The sequence below is a fragment of the Gordionus sp. m RMFG-2023 genome, chromosome 1 (assembly GCF_954871325.1).
Source record: "Gordionus sp. m RMFG-2023 chromosome 1, tfGorSpeb1-WG-v2, whole genome shotgun sequence".
Classification (NCBI taxonomy): domain Eukaryota; kingdom Metazoa; phylum Nematomorpha; class Gordioida; order Chordodea; family Parachordodidae; genus Gordionus; species Gordionus sp. m RMFG-2023.
The window spans coordinates 3630084-3646040 of record NC_088775.1 but is presented as its reverse complement, the minus strand read 5'-3'; the positions used below and the strand labels follow the sequence as shown (position 1 = coordinate 3646040).

At 28.5% G+C, this 15957-nt stretch overlaps 1 protein-coding gene across 2 annotated transcripts in view; it reads left to right on the top strand.

The window, feature by feature from the left end:
* The window catches only part of LOC135922448 (116 kDa U5 small nuclear ribonucleoprotein component-like), a 30330-nt gene extending 22518 nt beyond the window's left edge, over nt 1-7812 (top strand). The window contains exons 19-26 of one of the 2 annotated variants that reach the window (XM_065456821.1): nt 1942-2032; nt 2170-2256; nt 2869-3086; nt 3464-3677; nt 3761-3914; nt 5046-5153; nt 5206-5307; nt 7670-7812. In XM_065456821.1, coding sequence (XP_065312893.1) covers nt 1942-2032; nt 2170-2256; nt 2869-3086; nt 3464-3677; nt 3761-3914; nt 5046-5153; nt 5206-5301 — 968 coding nt within the window. In that variant the 3' untranslated portion in view covers nt 5302-5307; nt 7670-7812. Of the gene's footprint in view, nt 1-1941; nt 2033-2169; nt 2257-2868; nt 3087-3463; nt 3678-3760; nt 3915-5045; nt 5154-5205; nt 5354-7669 lie in introns of those variants that run through there. The other variant, XM_065456820.1, reaches the window with a different exon arrangement.
* Nucleotides 7813-15957: the final 8145 nt, after the last annotated feature.

Here is a 15957-nt window from a genome sequence, read left to right as displayed (position 1 = left end):
AATCATTATTTAAGAAGATTATCCAAAAGGGGCTAGTAATTGTGGCATCCTGTAAATTGGCTTAGGATACATAGACCTATATTGATTTCTTTAAAAAAAGCCGAAAAAGTTTTTAGTGAGGTTGAGCTGCGGGGGGTTACCAATATGTTTTTTTTAGGATAGCGGGACCTATGGCAGGTCTAGTTCCTATCATCTGATAACTCGGTAACGCTTCCAACCATACATTACCTATTAGTAAAAATCAGAGTTGTTAAAGTATCTAGATACAAGTATCTAGATACTGTATCTAGATATAAAAATGTAGTATCTGTATCTGTATCAAGATAGATTTTTTAGAAAGGTATCTGTATCTGTATCTAGATATTTTTTTAGAGGTATCTGTATCTGTTTTTAGATACTTTTTAAGATACATTTTATATACCCCTTTTTTTATTGTAAATAAAAATATTTGACTGTAAAATTTATTTTATTTCATATGAGCTTATGAAATAAATAAATATATATATTATATATTAATATTTATTAATACTATAATAAAGAATTATATATACATAAAATATTAAAACTATATATAAAAAATATATATAAATATTCATTAATTTAAATATTATGTCCGAGTTTATCAATAAACTATACAAATTTTAATATTACAATATGGAAATGGTAAATTTTATTTTATAACTAAATTTTTAAGTTTATATATTTATTTAGATCTATATCGATGAAGAAGAGGAAGCAACAAGTTCTATTGCTTTACCATGGCCAAATTGAGCATATTTTAAAATAATATCTCAAAACAAAGAAAACAATTAATTCTCTGATGGTAAAAGGTTTGCCGTGTCTACCTAAAAATACAAAAATATCCGTCAGTATGACTTCAACGTGCAATATCATGAAGCACATAAGGGTATAGATATTATATATTTAAAATTCTAATTAAAATTTTAAGAGAAAATATCCAACCTTGTTAACAAAAATAAAAAAGGGGAAGGAAAATAAAATACTAAAGAAAATATTGGCAAGGCTCATCCTACAATAATATTTTTGCTAAAAGACCTTTGACTTTAACTCAAGGCACTTTAGATGATTTAATTATTGCTTTTATTATAGATGGCATGCAGCCATTATAAAAGAAAACAATTGATACAAAGATTAGCTGGTGAATTATCAAAGTCATCAACTGACTGCAAGCAAATAACCTGCCAAAAAAAACAAATAATTTAATTTCAGATTTTTTTCAGTACCCTACAGCAGATATAATTTCTAATAATGATTTAAATTTTGATAATCAACAAATTTTAAATAACTTTTTCAAAAATAAATGTAGAGATTTTAGCATTTTTAAAGAACTGATATAAAATTGTTATTTATTAAATATAACACTACAATTCCTTCAAGCGCCCCTGTGGAAAGATTATTTAGTGTTGCTAAAAATATCTTCACAGATAAACGAGGATGCCTAAATGATCAAAATTTTGAAAATATTTTATTACTGAAATCTAATAATTATTTAATCATATATTTTCATATATTATATTAAAATTATAATTTTGGTTATATTCTGATAAATGTTATATCGCGTCAATAAATTTTTAGCTCATTTCATGAATTTTCACAATATAATATTAATTTAGGTTTATGCAAACCTATAAGAGCATAAAAAAATATATCTGTATACAGATACATTTAAAAATTGTATCTGTATCTTGATAACTTTTTAGACGCTGTATCGCTCGTATCTGTATCTAGATAACTTTTGAGACTATGTATCTGTATCTAGATCCATTTAAAAAGTATCTTTTAACAACTCTGGTAAAAATCATTTTTTTTGGTAGAGGGGAGAATTATTTTAAAAAATCGATATGTTTCATAAAATAAAGTACACAGCTGGTAGAAATATCAAAATAATCTTCATATTCGATTATTTTATAAAAAATAAAGATATCAAGGTGGCAGATCCAGTTGTAACGTTTTGCGAGACTGTAGTCGAAACGTCTTCCCTCAAATGCTTCGCTGAGACCCCTAACAAAAAGTTTTATACGCGTTTGATTATTTATCGTATTAAAAAAAAAACCTTTTTAAATTAAACCTTTTTAAATTTATCATATCGCAAAATCTTGGGTTGGTTTAAGATTTCCAAGAATATATATTATTATTTTTACATGTAAGGAATAAGATAACGATGATAGCCGAACCTTTAGAAAAGGGTCTAGCCGAGGATATCGAAAATGAAGTGGTACAAATCACCTGGGACAGGTTTACATAATCACGCATTCATTTTATACTCCTTATTTTTGCAGAGAGACATTTATCAAATATATTATAAACGAACTTACAACCGCAATCATTTTCTAATTTAAATTTAATAAATATCGTCTGGTTTTTATTATCGCATTATTTCAAACCAAAATGGAGGATGTGGGGTGTAGAAAAATTAGATATCCTTTTAACACATTTATAGTTAATTAGTAATCATTTGATTGGTACAGTAATTATTTTTTTTAGACATTTTACGCTATTTAGCGGTTACAGCTAACCAAGTTAGCCTATGTAAGTAGGTAATTCTCGATTAATTTTATTTTTTCTATTTAGAAGATAATTTGACAGAAGTCAATCTGATTGATTGCCCAAGTTTTATTTTTTTTTAGGAAAATATTGATGTTAAAAATTTTTTAAAAACTTGCTTCTCCTTACCATTATTCTGATAAAAGGTTTTAACCGTTATATACAAAAACCTAGTCTCGACCATGAGCTCTTTTTTAAAATCTGAACTGATATTGGATACCATTCGCTGGTATATGTACCACGTGATCATCCTAATATTTTATTAATACATATATTTTTTTTAAATCGTTTGATTCCAACCAGGAAACGACTCGGGGAATTTTTCCAATCTAAATACGATTGGGATCTGCTTTCCGCTCGCTCCATATGGGCCTTCGGACCTGACCCCGCTTGTGGACCTAACATATTGGTGGACGACACTCTTCCTTCCGAAGTGGACAAGGGCTTGTTGGCAAAAATTAAGGATAGCGTGGTTCAAGGCTTTCAGTGGGGCAGTAGGGAGGGCCCCTTGTGTGACGAACGTAATATTATATAGTGTGTGTGTATATATATATATATATATATTAGATAAAATAGATACTATATGTAAATGAATCCCTATTTGCGAAGGGGATCGAATAGAAAGAAAAGAATTTTCTATTTATTATTTTCCTCTTTTTAATTGTTAAAAAAGCGATCAACTATTATAAAAACTTTAAATATATCGTCGGCCGAGTGTTATGATGTTCTATGTCCACATTTTTTTCAAAATACATTTTTCGACAAATCAATTCTTCTGTAGTATATTCTTCCAAATCAACAATAAAGATATTAATTTGCATTGTTAATATTTATTGGAGATCCTACCCGATACATCAAGCCATGCCATCTTTATTTAAAATTTTTTTTTTTAAATTAGCCATGCGTAACGTAAAATTCAAACTGCTCGACGCTTCCGTCGCCGCGGAGCCCGTTAATCGCAGCGGAGGCCAAATTATACCCACTGCCAGACGAGCCGCCTATTCCGCCTTCCTAATGGCGGCGCCGCGTCTCACCGAACCTTATTTGGCCGTCCACGTTCAGGCGCCGGCCGATTGCGTTTCCGCCATTTATACCGTACTGGCCAGGAGAAGGTAACCCTCCGCCATTCTCTAATATTTTTTTGTACAATTATTTCAAAATATTTTTTAAAGGAAATTATTATTTTTTTAATAAGGGGTCACGTAACGCAAGACGCTCCGATACCTGGTTCTCCACTTTATACCATCAAGGCCTTTATTCCCGCCATCGATTCCTTCGGGTTCGAAACCGATCTCAGAATTCACACCCAAGGACAGGCCTTTTGTCTTTCTATCTTCCATCATTGGCAGGTAATATATTTCTTGACTGTTGTATTATATAATTCTTCGATCTTCAAAAACTAGATTTTGGGAATTTGAATCTTAGAACCCAAGAAATCTTGAATTTTTAATATTAATCATTCCTTGATGCCCTTTTCCTGGTAAATTAAAACTCGATTCGTTCCATTAATCACAGGTTTTTTTTTCTTCATATTATTAGATTAATCGTCAGATAACTGATTTATTGCTATTCATTCACCAAACTTAATCACTCAACTTCCTTTCCGAAAATCCCTTATTTTTTTCCCTCCCTCCTTTTTTGCGCCTGTTTTATACTTAAGCACCATATATATTTTTTTTCTAATCCACAATGATTCTTCCTTTGCTGTCACGTCACTACTCGAAGAAAAAATATTAATATATTTAACTTGCGATTCTACTTTTGGAACACGTGGTATATTCGAAAGTTAGTTATAATTCATTCCGTTTTATAACATGTTTGTCTCTGTTTTTTTTCCCGGTATTTCTCGCTGGAAAACATTTTTTTGGACCTAAAATTCGTTTACAAAATAAATAAAAAATGCTAATCAAATTATTTAAATAATAAACAAACCCCTTTTAAAACGAATCGCGCACATCTTTAAAACAGTATTACTTCGGCTTGGTTAAATCCTGTTTCCTGGAAATTTTTTAAACGGTTTTCGGTTCTGGATAATGAACTTTAAGACTGTCATTCACGGTGGGATGATTCGGCGCTATTTAACAGCTGATCGATTTTTAATAAAATCTGCGTATGAGATCAAATTTTCTTTTATTAAAATCAATAATTCTTAGATTTATTGGTTCTAAATCTCGTCGGAAGTATCATACCCCACTGAACGGCAGCCTAAAATATGGGTTTCCGGTTTATAGATTTTTGTAAATAACGGTCCAATCCGATTTTTTGAAAACTGTAAATATCGACCCCATATCCGGTATTTGATACCGGCATAAGCACAGTCTTTGATTCTAATTTTTTTTAAATCAGTAGGAACACTTCATAACCCGTTAGAACGCGAACACAAAAATACTCTTGATCCGTGTTCTTGGCATCTTTAAACTGATTGACGTGTATAAAAAATATCGATTACATTTTATTTTTGTATCGCAAAAAAAATGCAGATAGTTCCGGGGGATCCTTTAGACAAATCGATCGTGATTCGGCCTTTGGAACCTCAACCGGCGACTCATTTGGCTAGAGAATTTATGATCAAAACTAGAAGGAGAAAAGTTTAAATTAATATTTATCATCTTTTTTGATCCATTTTAATTTTATATCCAGGGCCTAAGTGAGGATGTAAGCATCAACAAATTTTTCGACGATCCTATGTTGTTGGAACTCGCTAAACAAGATGTCCTCATGAATTATCCTTTGTGAATAATTGTATATACATTATAAATTCTAGTTTTTTGTAGCATAACATATATATTTTAATAAACAAATGACAAAAAAAATAATTGATTTTGATTAGCTCTAAAACTTTTAAAAAAAGATAATAAATTAAGCGCCCTCTCTTTCTTAATTTTCTGCTTAAAAGACGAGTGATTTTTGCTAAAATTTAACCATATTTGGCCTAGGAGCATCCAAAAACCTTTGTTTATAGCATAGATTATGCTAAAATGGCCAAAGGTGAATTTTTTTGTTGGCATTGTCCTTTAAAATATGAGAAATTAAACCAAATCCTGGTAAAATTAAAATATAATTTAATATAATTATGATGATTAATTTTAAAAAATTAGTTGTATATACTAGTGTTTTTAAAAAGCCCGATCAACACCGAAATAACATTATGTTTGCCTAAAGATTTTGCACATAGCTGCCAGAAATGCTTGGACATCTATTTGCCAAATCTCTGCTTACATATTATTATTTTAGCTAAAATAGCGTTTCATTAATGAAAGTGTCTCCATACATAGGAGTCAGCTGTAGCGCCATTTTGTGGTTCGTCCTTCGATTAATTGTCTTTATTTATCATTATATTAATGCGCATTAATATCATTTAATCGAGGCGCGAAACCACATAAATGGCGTTACGGCCGATTCCTATCACTGTAACTTTTAAATGCATTTGTTGAATGAATCGTATTCATCACTGATAAAGAACGAGTTTAAAAAAATAAACCTAGTGGAACTAAACCGTTTAAAAATTTCAATTGGGAAGATTATCGTAATCATACAAAACCCTTTATCCTTTTCTCTGCTCGGTAAGTATTTTGCCTTATTAGAAACCTAATTAAAAAAAAAATTGCATTTCTTTAATATGGAATTTCTTCGCTTTAACAAGGATCACAATATTATGGCTGCAGTGATCTACCCAATATTATATTAAGCTTCTGGAAAATAAGCTTTTAAAATATGCAAATTAATTAGAGTTCAGTGAGTTATATATTTGGGTGTTAAAAAAATGAGAATATCTAAGGCTGAAATATTGTAGTATGAATCTCTGTCGGCGAAGATAATTCCTCGAAAAAATATATAAAATAAATAACCCTTCTCACCTCAGCAAAAAAAAAAAATTGAGCGGTTTTTTTTTCCTGCGAATTATCTTCCACTTACTGAATCCTTATGAATTTATTTTAAAATATTTCATATTGGACCTATTTTTGCTCCTAATTATAATGTTAACGCTAAAAGACTTGAATCTTAATCAATAAATGATAGTGAGAATTAATGACTTTATTTAATTATGATTTACTAAATATTATATTATTTTTTTCCAATAATTGTAAATTTCATATTCGCACAAATGGGAATATATGGAATTGTATGCAATATTTATTATAAATAAAAGGAAATGTAAAAATTTTTTTAAAAAAATTTACAATTTAAGCGTTTATATTATTCGTAAGTTGAAAATTATTATACGCTAAAAAAAACTTTTGTAACTCGTTTAAGTTCCTGGAATTCTGATATGGGAAACAACATATCTTTTGTAATGTCACGTTCAACATCCATTCATTTCTAGAAAAACTATTAGGCAGACGATTGTAAGATTCTGAAAAATCTTCCAAGCAAAAAATAATAGATATTTTATAAAATGTGAATGAAATATAAATTTGTTTTTAATATTCAATTTTATAAATAAACTAATTATGACAATTTAGCGAGATGGCTTAATTTTGTAACTGACCAAATGGTGAGTTCTGAAATTAATCTAAATTTTCCCAATTTACATGGGATTGATGTCTAATAAAATTAAGTATTTGTATTTCTTATGAACTGATATCTTTATATTAACCTTAACCAGCGTCTACATGACAGGATTTTCATTGGATGCAAACCCCCTTCAAAAACCTTTACCTACCCCTCTAAAAAATCCCCGCGTCTCTATATTTTTATTTTGACTTTTATAATTATATTGATACTCTCTTCAGAGAATTTATAAAGATAACTTAAATTATTCTATCCTCTACTACCAACTATCGATATTTTGTGATTATAAAGAATTTATTTTATAGATAATAAATTCAATCAAAACCTCCATTATTTACAATGAATTAATTTTTATGGCATTATGAGCTTGCTGATATATCTAAACCTTTTAAATTACATTTAAAAAGATAGCAGAAAGTTTTATCTGGAAAACAATGTGTATGATTGTTTGCAATATATAGATTTGGTCGATAATTGTATTATAATAATTCTATAATAAAAGTATTAATTTTTACAGCAATAAATTTTGTCCTATTTTATCTCAAAATTTAATAAATAACCCCCCAAAAAAATTATCCTACCCCCATTAAAGCAGCTTACCCCCTACCCCCTCAAAAAATAGGATGCAAACACCCCTTCCGCTCATGTTGACGCTGACCTTAACTAACCAGACAGAATGTACCATTTAAACAAATATATTTTTTTAATACACCACTTACTATACACTAAATTTTCAGGCTTAGCTTTAGTTTATAGTTTTTGATTAAATTATGATAAACCCTTATTTATTATTCTAATAGTTATTATATAATATTTGGCATATGATGCATTTTGCAATCTTTTATTACTCAATTATATATAAATATATTATATGAAATACTAATAAATAAAATATATTTCGCAAACTTAAAATAATTACAATTATATTTATATAATGGTGAAATCATAATAAATATTTGGTAACACTTCACATTTGTCATGCTCTTCGATAATTTCAATAAAAAAATTTATTTTAAGACATATAGTTCCAACAATCCATAAGACATTTGATTCAATTAATCTTGTATGCATTTAAAAATATGCTTTCTTAAATCATTTAATATTTTTAAATTTAGGTTTGACCCATTCCATTAGTTTTGGAATTTCTATTTTATAAATCACGACTATTTCTTTTTATGGTCCAGCTTAAGGAAATTATTATTCACACGACCTGTCAGATATAAGTTTTTATAAAATAAATAGAATTTATTAAAACCTTCTAAAATATATCTTATCTCTATCTAACCCATACCTCTTAAACTCTTAATTATCTAATATCTTTCTAACCTTTACTTGTACAGCTATATATTAATATCATCCAATTAAAACATTTCTTTGAATTGCAGATTCCGTCTTCAGCTGGGTTATTATGATTTTTTTTATAATTTTTCAGTACATATATTTTATTATATTTCAAAATAAAAAGTAATATATTTGAAAACTTTTTGTGAAAGAACCATAATATAGTTATATTATTTTTATTATGACTTATATTATAGGCAAAATATGAATATCTTATTTTTGAACTACCAATATGACAAATATTCCTAAATGCGAATCATAATTTAAAACAACAAAAGCACAAACAAATATTATCTAAAAGATATTAAAATACCCCTAATTTATTGGAAATATTTATGTTCATTATTATTTTTGAAATTTTCCTAGTTAATAAATAATTTTATCGATAATTAAATTTAAAATAGATGGCATTCTATTTGTATATGTTATATTTAGTTGCAAACATAATAATTCAACAGAATAGTAACCCATACAGGTGATATTTAAAATTATAAAATATTTATTCTTTATGATAAAATTCAACTTTCAAGTTAAAATAATTGAAGTTTCTTCCCTCATAAAATATTAAATCCAACTAGATTCTTGGAATAATAAAAACTACATATATAAATATTAAAATGTTGATTAGTCTTATTTGAATATTATTTATTTTAAAAATATATTAACGTTGATTGTTTAATATGTTCAAATTAATTTTTTTTATATATATACTATGTTTTTAGATATAAAGAAATAATAAATTTGATTAAAAAAAAGAATTAATTTAAATAGTTTATTTTATGGTGCCCCGGTTACGGTGGTACGTTTTTTCGTTTTTCTTTCTCTTTAAAAAAAAAAATAAAACAAAGTAAAATAATAAAAATTTAAAATATCCTTACCTTGAATTCTTTTGTAAAAATAAAAGGTAAAGGAATTACTTATCAAATTCGTCGTTCGATATGGGAGATGATAAAAGGACAAATAAAATTTTTTGACTTTTCTTTTCGATAGTCAAAATTTTATCCAAATTTACAAAATTATAAAAGCTTATAATATACCTCAATGCATTATTATTGATAAAATGTTGAAAGAAATGGGAGTATGTAATGAATTTTCTTATGTCCGTGATAATAGAACGAATGAAATTGTCTTTTATTTCAAATCCTTACGAAAGATGATTGATGCTTATATGTCTCTAAATGGGAAGCCCTATATTTTTGATGACAATAATTTCATTTTTATATCTTGTGAAATTACGAAATATTAAAATTTAAATATCTTTACGCTTTACATATTTGACATACTATATTTATAGGGTAAAGAAAATTTTCCCTATATTACGTTATTAAATATAAATTTACGCGATGTTTAACCTATAGAATATCAATAAAATTTTTTTAATTTTCCTTCTAAAACTTAGTTACGAATTAGTATTAAATTTTTCACAGACAAATTATTTTGAAACTTAGTGGATTAAATCCTCTTTACGAATTTGAATTAGAATTTTTATAGATAAACTATTAAAACTTGGTGGACCATATTCTCTTGATTAAAATTAAAATTTTTAGACAACTTAAATTTGATTTTAATGAACTACAATGTTTTGCTTTTACGATTTTAAATATTGAAAGTTTACTTTACTCAAATAAAATTATAACATGGAGGAAAAATTAACTCTTACACACACTAAATATGTTCCTAAATTTCCCAAGTTATCAGGAAAATTATCTGAGACTTATCTTAACTTAATAGAAACATACTTTGAAGGACATATTGAGTCAGACTCATCTAAAGTTAGGACACTACTATGTAGCTTACCAATTGAGATTGTAGACCAAGTTACGTCGATATGTTCTAAAGCACAGTTAAAAGACTTTAATATTGTTTTTGGTAAATTGAAACTGTTAATTCCAAGTGAGGATATTAATGTAAATATAAAGAACTTTAACTTAGCGGTACAAGGTGCCGAGGAGTCCTTCCATACTTTTTATTTTTTGATAACGATACAAGAATGATTGAGAAATTATAACTTGTTCTTTAAATGATAATATCAGAAGGAAGTTAAATAAACATAAGCACGAAGGTTTAGATAAGATGATGAAATTAGGAGTGGAGTTAGATGGCAGCAATATTAAACCAGACGTTAGCGATACAAATTATGTAGACAATGATAAAAAATTGGATAAAAATAAAAAATTTTACAATTTAAACATGGATAAAATACCATGCAAAAGTACTTTTAGTAATAATGAGAATAATTCTAATGATTATGAACATAATAATTTTAAAGAAAATAATTTTAATTATAATGGACGTAACACTCTTAGGGAAAATTTTGATTTTAAGAAGAGGAATTATAATGATTTTAGGCCTAATAATAGTGCTAGCCGAAACTATCAAAACAATATTTTTCGAGACAGTGAGGGTAACTCTAGAAATTTTCGTAATAACCAATCTTCGAATAACAACTCAAACTATTACGGAAGAAACTCCATGTGGCACAACAACAATAATGAAAACAATTATGATAGAAACAATGCCTGGCAATACAATAACAATTCAAACAATTATGGTAGAGGTACTTGGCAAAACAATAAATATAATGGGAGAAACAATTCCTGGTCTTACAACAATCAAAGAAATCAGAGTCAATATAATAATCGATATGGTTATCAATATCAATCCTACAATAACAACAATAATGGAGAAAATAATACGTGGAAAAATTATAATCAAAATATTAATCAAAGAAAACCATTACAATATAATGACATGAATCAAAGTAACATAAATTGTAACATGAACATTGAAGAGATTGTTGAAAAAAAAATAACCCTACACAAAATAATAATGGTAGTGATTTTAATATCAACAATTTAACTGAGTTTAAACTTAATGATAATGCGTTCATGACTACTTTAAAAGTAAATGATGCTGCTGTTACTATGCAGGTTGATACGGGATCCAAGTTTACAATTATACCTCATGATATGGCTAAACAAATAGTTATTAAAGATCTTAAAAAGTCCACTCTACAACTCACAGCTTATGATGGAAACTTAATCAAAATTATTGGCGTCACTCAAGTTAAAATAACCTACGAAGGTATCACCAAACACTTGCAAGCCGTGGTCGTTAAATCTAATAAAAATGCGTTATTGTGACGTATGTGGATTAATGCCTTTAGTATTTTGAACAAATTTATAGCAAACATTGATACCAACTATGAAGATGAAATAAAGAAATTAATAAAAGATTGCGAATCTAAACTGACTAAAAAACCGATCAATAAAGGGAATGTCAAGATATATCTACGTAACGACGCCAAACCGAAAATCATACCACCTAGACGGTTACCTTATTCAAAGATAGACGCTGTTACTAGAGAACTTATGAGATTGATAGGAGATGGAGTCATTGAGCCGGTAACAGATGTCCGATGGGCAAGTCCGATAACCGCTGTCTACAAGGATAATGGAAGCCTTAGGGTTTGCGCCGACTTCAAAGACACTGTCAACTCAGCCCTTGAGGACTTCAGATACCCACTTCCAAGAATAAATGATCTTATCGCTAAGCTCAAGGAAGGGAAGAAGTTCACCAAGATAGATTTCAAGGATGCGTTCCTACAAATTCCCATCGACGAAACCTGCAGAGACATATTAACTATATCTACACACAGGGGGTACTACCGGTTTACCAGACTTCCTTTTGGGTTAAAGACTTCATCTGTTATTTTTCAACAAATTATGGATCAAATTTTCAGTGATATGAAAGATGTTATATTTTATATTGATGATCTACTAATTACGGGAAGTTGTGACGAAGTTCATTTCAACAACATAAAGAAGGTTTTTGAAAGAATACTATCTCATGGTTTAGTGCCTAATTTTGCAAAAAGCTTATTTTTCAAAAAAAGTCTAAGGTTCTTAGGACACGACATCGACGCCAAGGGGATCCAAACCATGACAAGATCGAGGCGATCGTTAAAATGCCGGAACCAAAATCAGCCGCGGAATTGTCAACGTTTCTAGGTATGGCCGGGTACTACAGAAAATTTTTGAACAACTTCGCTGAAATAGCTGATCCTTTATACAAGATTGTTAACAAAGAAAAATGGGAGTGGAATTTGGAACACTCCAAAAGTTTTGATGATCTAAAGACATTGATTAGTCTTTCTCCAGCTTTGACGTACTTTAATCCTGAACTACCTATCGGAATTGCGACTGATGCATCTAAAAGAAGTTTAGGAGCTGTTTTGTTTCACACTGAAAAAGATGGCAAGGAAAAACCGATAGCTTTTGCATCAAGAACTTTAGCAAAATCCGAAACAAACTGTACCAATATTGAGCGTGAAGCTCTGGCCATTATGTTTGCTATCAAGAGATTTCAAGAATACTTGATAGGGACTAAGTTCACTATTGGAACGGATCACAAGCCGCTAATCCATATTTTCACCAAAGGGCTCAAAGATAATAGCACCATGTCATTAAGGTTACAGAAGTGGAGTATAATTTTGGGGGGTTACGACTTTAACATCAGATATAAAGCTGGTAAATACAATGTTGTTCCCGATTGCCTCTCAAGACTACCACAAGTGATGATGACGTTATTGATGATATCGCGATTATAAATGACTTTGGCGATATACCTCTTAGTTTTGACCGAATACGTGATGAAACATCCAAAGATTTTGAATTATCTCAAGTTATGAATGACATAAGAAATAATGTGCCTATCCAAAATAAAATTTATGAAAATATTGAACACGAGCTAAGTATCATTAAAGATTGTCTGTACAAAAGCGACAAAATAATAATTCCGTCAAGTCTGAGAAAGAACATACTGAAGGCGTTACACGAAGGTCATTTGGGAGCAGGTAAAATTAAATCCTTAGCCAAAGATCGTATGGTGGTCTGGTATGGTCAACGACATTGATTTGGAAGTCAAAAGTTGCGATGATTGTAATATTTATCATGACAATCCAAAGAAAATACAAAATCCATGGGTAGCAGCAACTAAACCATTTGAAAGGATACACATAGATTATGCGGGTCCGTTTTTTACAAAGAATTGGTTGATAATCGTTGATGCTTACAGTAAATTTCCGGTTATAGTTCCGGTAAAGAGTATTACGACTGAATTCACGTTAAAGGAAATTTATAAAACAATTTCACTATTTGGTATACCTGAAACCATTGTTACAGATAATACCAATTTCACGAGCAAAGATTTTGAAAAATTTTGTAGCAATTATTGTATAAAACATGTACTAACGTCGGCCTACCATCAGCAATCTAATGGACAAGCTGAACGTATGGTGAGAACATTTAAAGCTCATATGAAAAGAAACATAAAGATTGACTTAGAAACTGCGTTGGACAGATTTTTGTTCAACTATAGAAACACGCCGAATGACACTACGGGAGTTACACCGTCCAAGAGAATGTTTAACCGCGACATTAGAATAAAGTGAGATTTATTAAAACCTTTGGAGGATAAAGTTGGTGAAGTCTTCATGTCGTTACCACGAAATCGAACTTTTAATAGAGGAGACTATGTTTGGTATAAGAAACAGGGTGATGATACGTGGTGCAAAGGCAGCATCAAGCTTAAAGAGAGTAACACCATGTTTCAAGTTTATACTGATAAAGGGATAGTAAGTAGGCATCTTGATCAGTTAAGGAAAAGCGAATGTTACAACAGTTTAAAATATTATGAAATTGACCCTAAAAATTCCTCTAAGGGGGGAAGTGTGGACACGAAGAATGAGATTAAGATACCAATAACTAGACCAATAAGAATTAAAAATAAACCTGATTACTTAAAAGATTACGTGCTTAAAATTTAAATATAAAACGCTAAAAATATAAAACGCTAAAAATATAAAACGCTAAAAATATAAAACGCTTAAAACGCTAAAAGTATAATAATCGTTATGATTTATCATTCCTTATTCTGGATTTTATTCCTTATTCCATAAATTATCATTCCTTATTACATATTTTATTGTTCCGAAATTCAAAATTTTATTCGTGCATATTATTCATATATTTGATTTGATCAACTATTTCAAATTACATATTCCGATTTATTCCAAATTCCAATATTCGACTGGATTAATTATGAAACATGATAATAATAATTTTGAGAAATGTGAACAACATACGATAAGGATATCAAGCCTACAAAAAACGTACAAACTCACGCAACTCTAATAAACGATTTTATCAAACCTACGTGATAGAATCAAACCTACGAGAACATTTGAGACTTATGCGCTAGCCAAGATAAAACCAAGTACAATCGAAACAGGAAAAACTTCTAGGACAACAAGCTCTCGATGACTGCTGAGAAGAAGCTTTGATCTTTGTAGAAGAGGGAAAATGTTGATTAGTCTTATTTGAATATTATTTATTTTTAAAATATATTAACGTTGATTGTTTAATATGTTCAAATTAACTTTTTTTATATATATACTATGTTTTTAGATATAAAGAAATAATAATAAATTTGATTAAAAAAAAGAATTAATTTAAATAGTTTATTTTATAAAAATTTTTCAATATTTTGTAATATAAAGTTTATACAAAATTTTGTAATAAAAAAATTTATAATATGTTTTAACAGTTATATTAAACCATTATTTTTTTATATTATTGATTTTGATAATCTATAAGAATCTTTAAAAGTCATCACCTAAAAAATTTATAATATAAATGATCATATTGTTTGCTCGATTATTGAAAGTGTTCAATTTAATTAAAAAATTAAGTTTACTTCATTGAAAGTTATTGATTGTAAAACCAATTTCAAAAAAAAAAATTAAGCCTAATCTACTTCTTATATAAATATCTAATGAGATAATTTAGTTTTAATAAAACATAACAATATATACTTAAAAAATTATATATGTTATATTTATAAAGTTATAATACCTGATTGACCAAATTGCAAACCAAGATTAATCCAAAAATAGTGATTTCTTATTTGAATCTATATAATTATTATCATATATAAATTTGGCTTAAATCATATATATTGATTTTCATTTTAGAAAAATTATAAGTAACTGAAAAAAATGATAGGCATAGGATGATCCTATGAGGTTGGGAAATAGGGATTTCAGGATTTCTATCTGCAATATTTGTCGTTGCCGGATCAAAAAGTCAAAATGTTTTGACTTATAAATTTGCCGGATCCGCTTTTAAGACGCAAGGTATCGGAACGGACGTACTATGAACATTTATTTATATCATTTTTAATGAGATTGACTTCTGACGGAACGGATGTAAAAAAACTGATCCGTCTCCACTATGAATGCAGACTAAATCGTTAATTAAATAAATTTCATTATTAAAATTTTATTTTTATAAACGTTGTTAAATAGTGTTCATTCATTTTATTTAAAAGTCTTTAATATATTAAGAGATTTAATGTTATCCATTAAATTGTCTATAGTAATTTTTAGTGTTGTTAAAGTTACTTTTGAAACATAACTAGTTACAGTTACTAGTTAATTGGCAAAAATGCAACTATTTATTAGTTACAGTTATTTTTCAT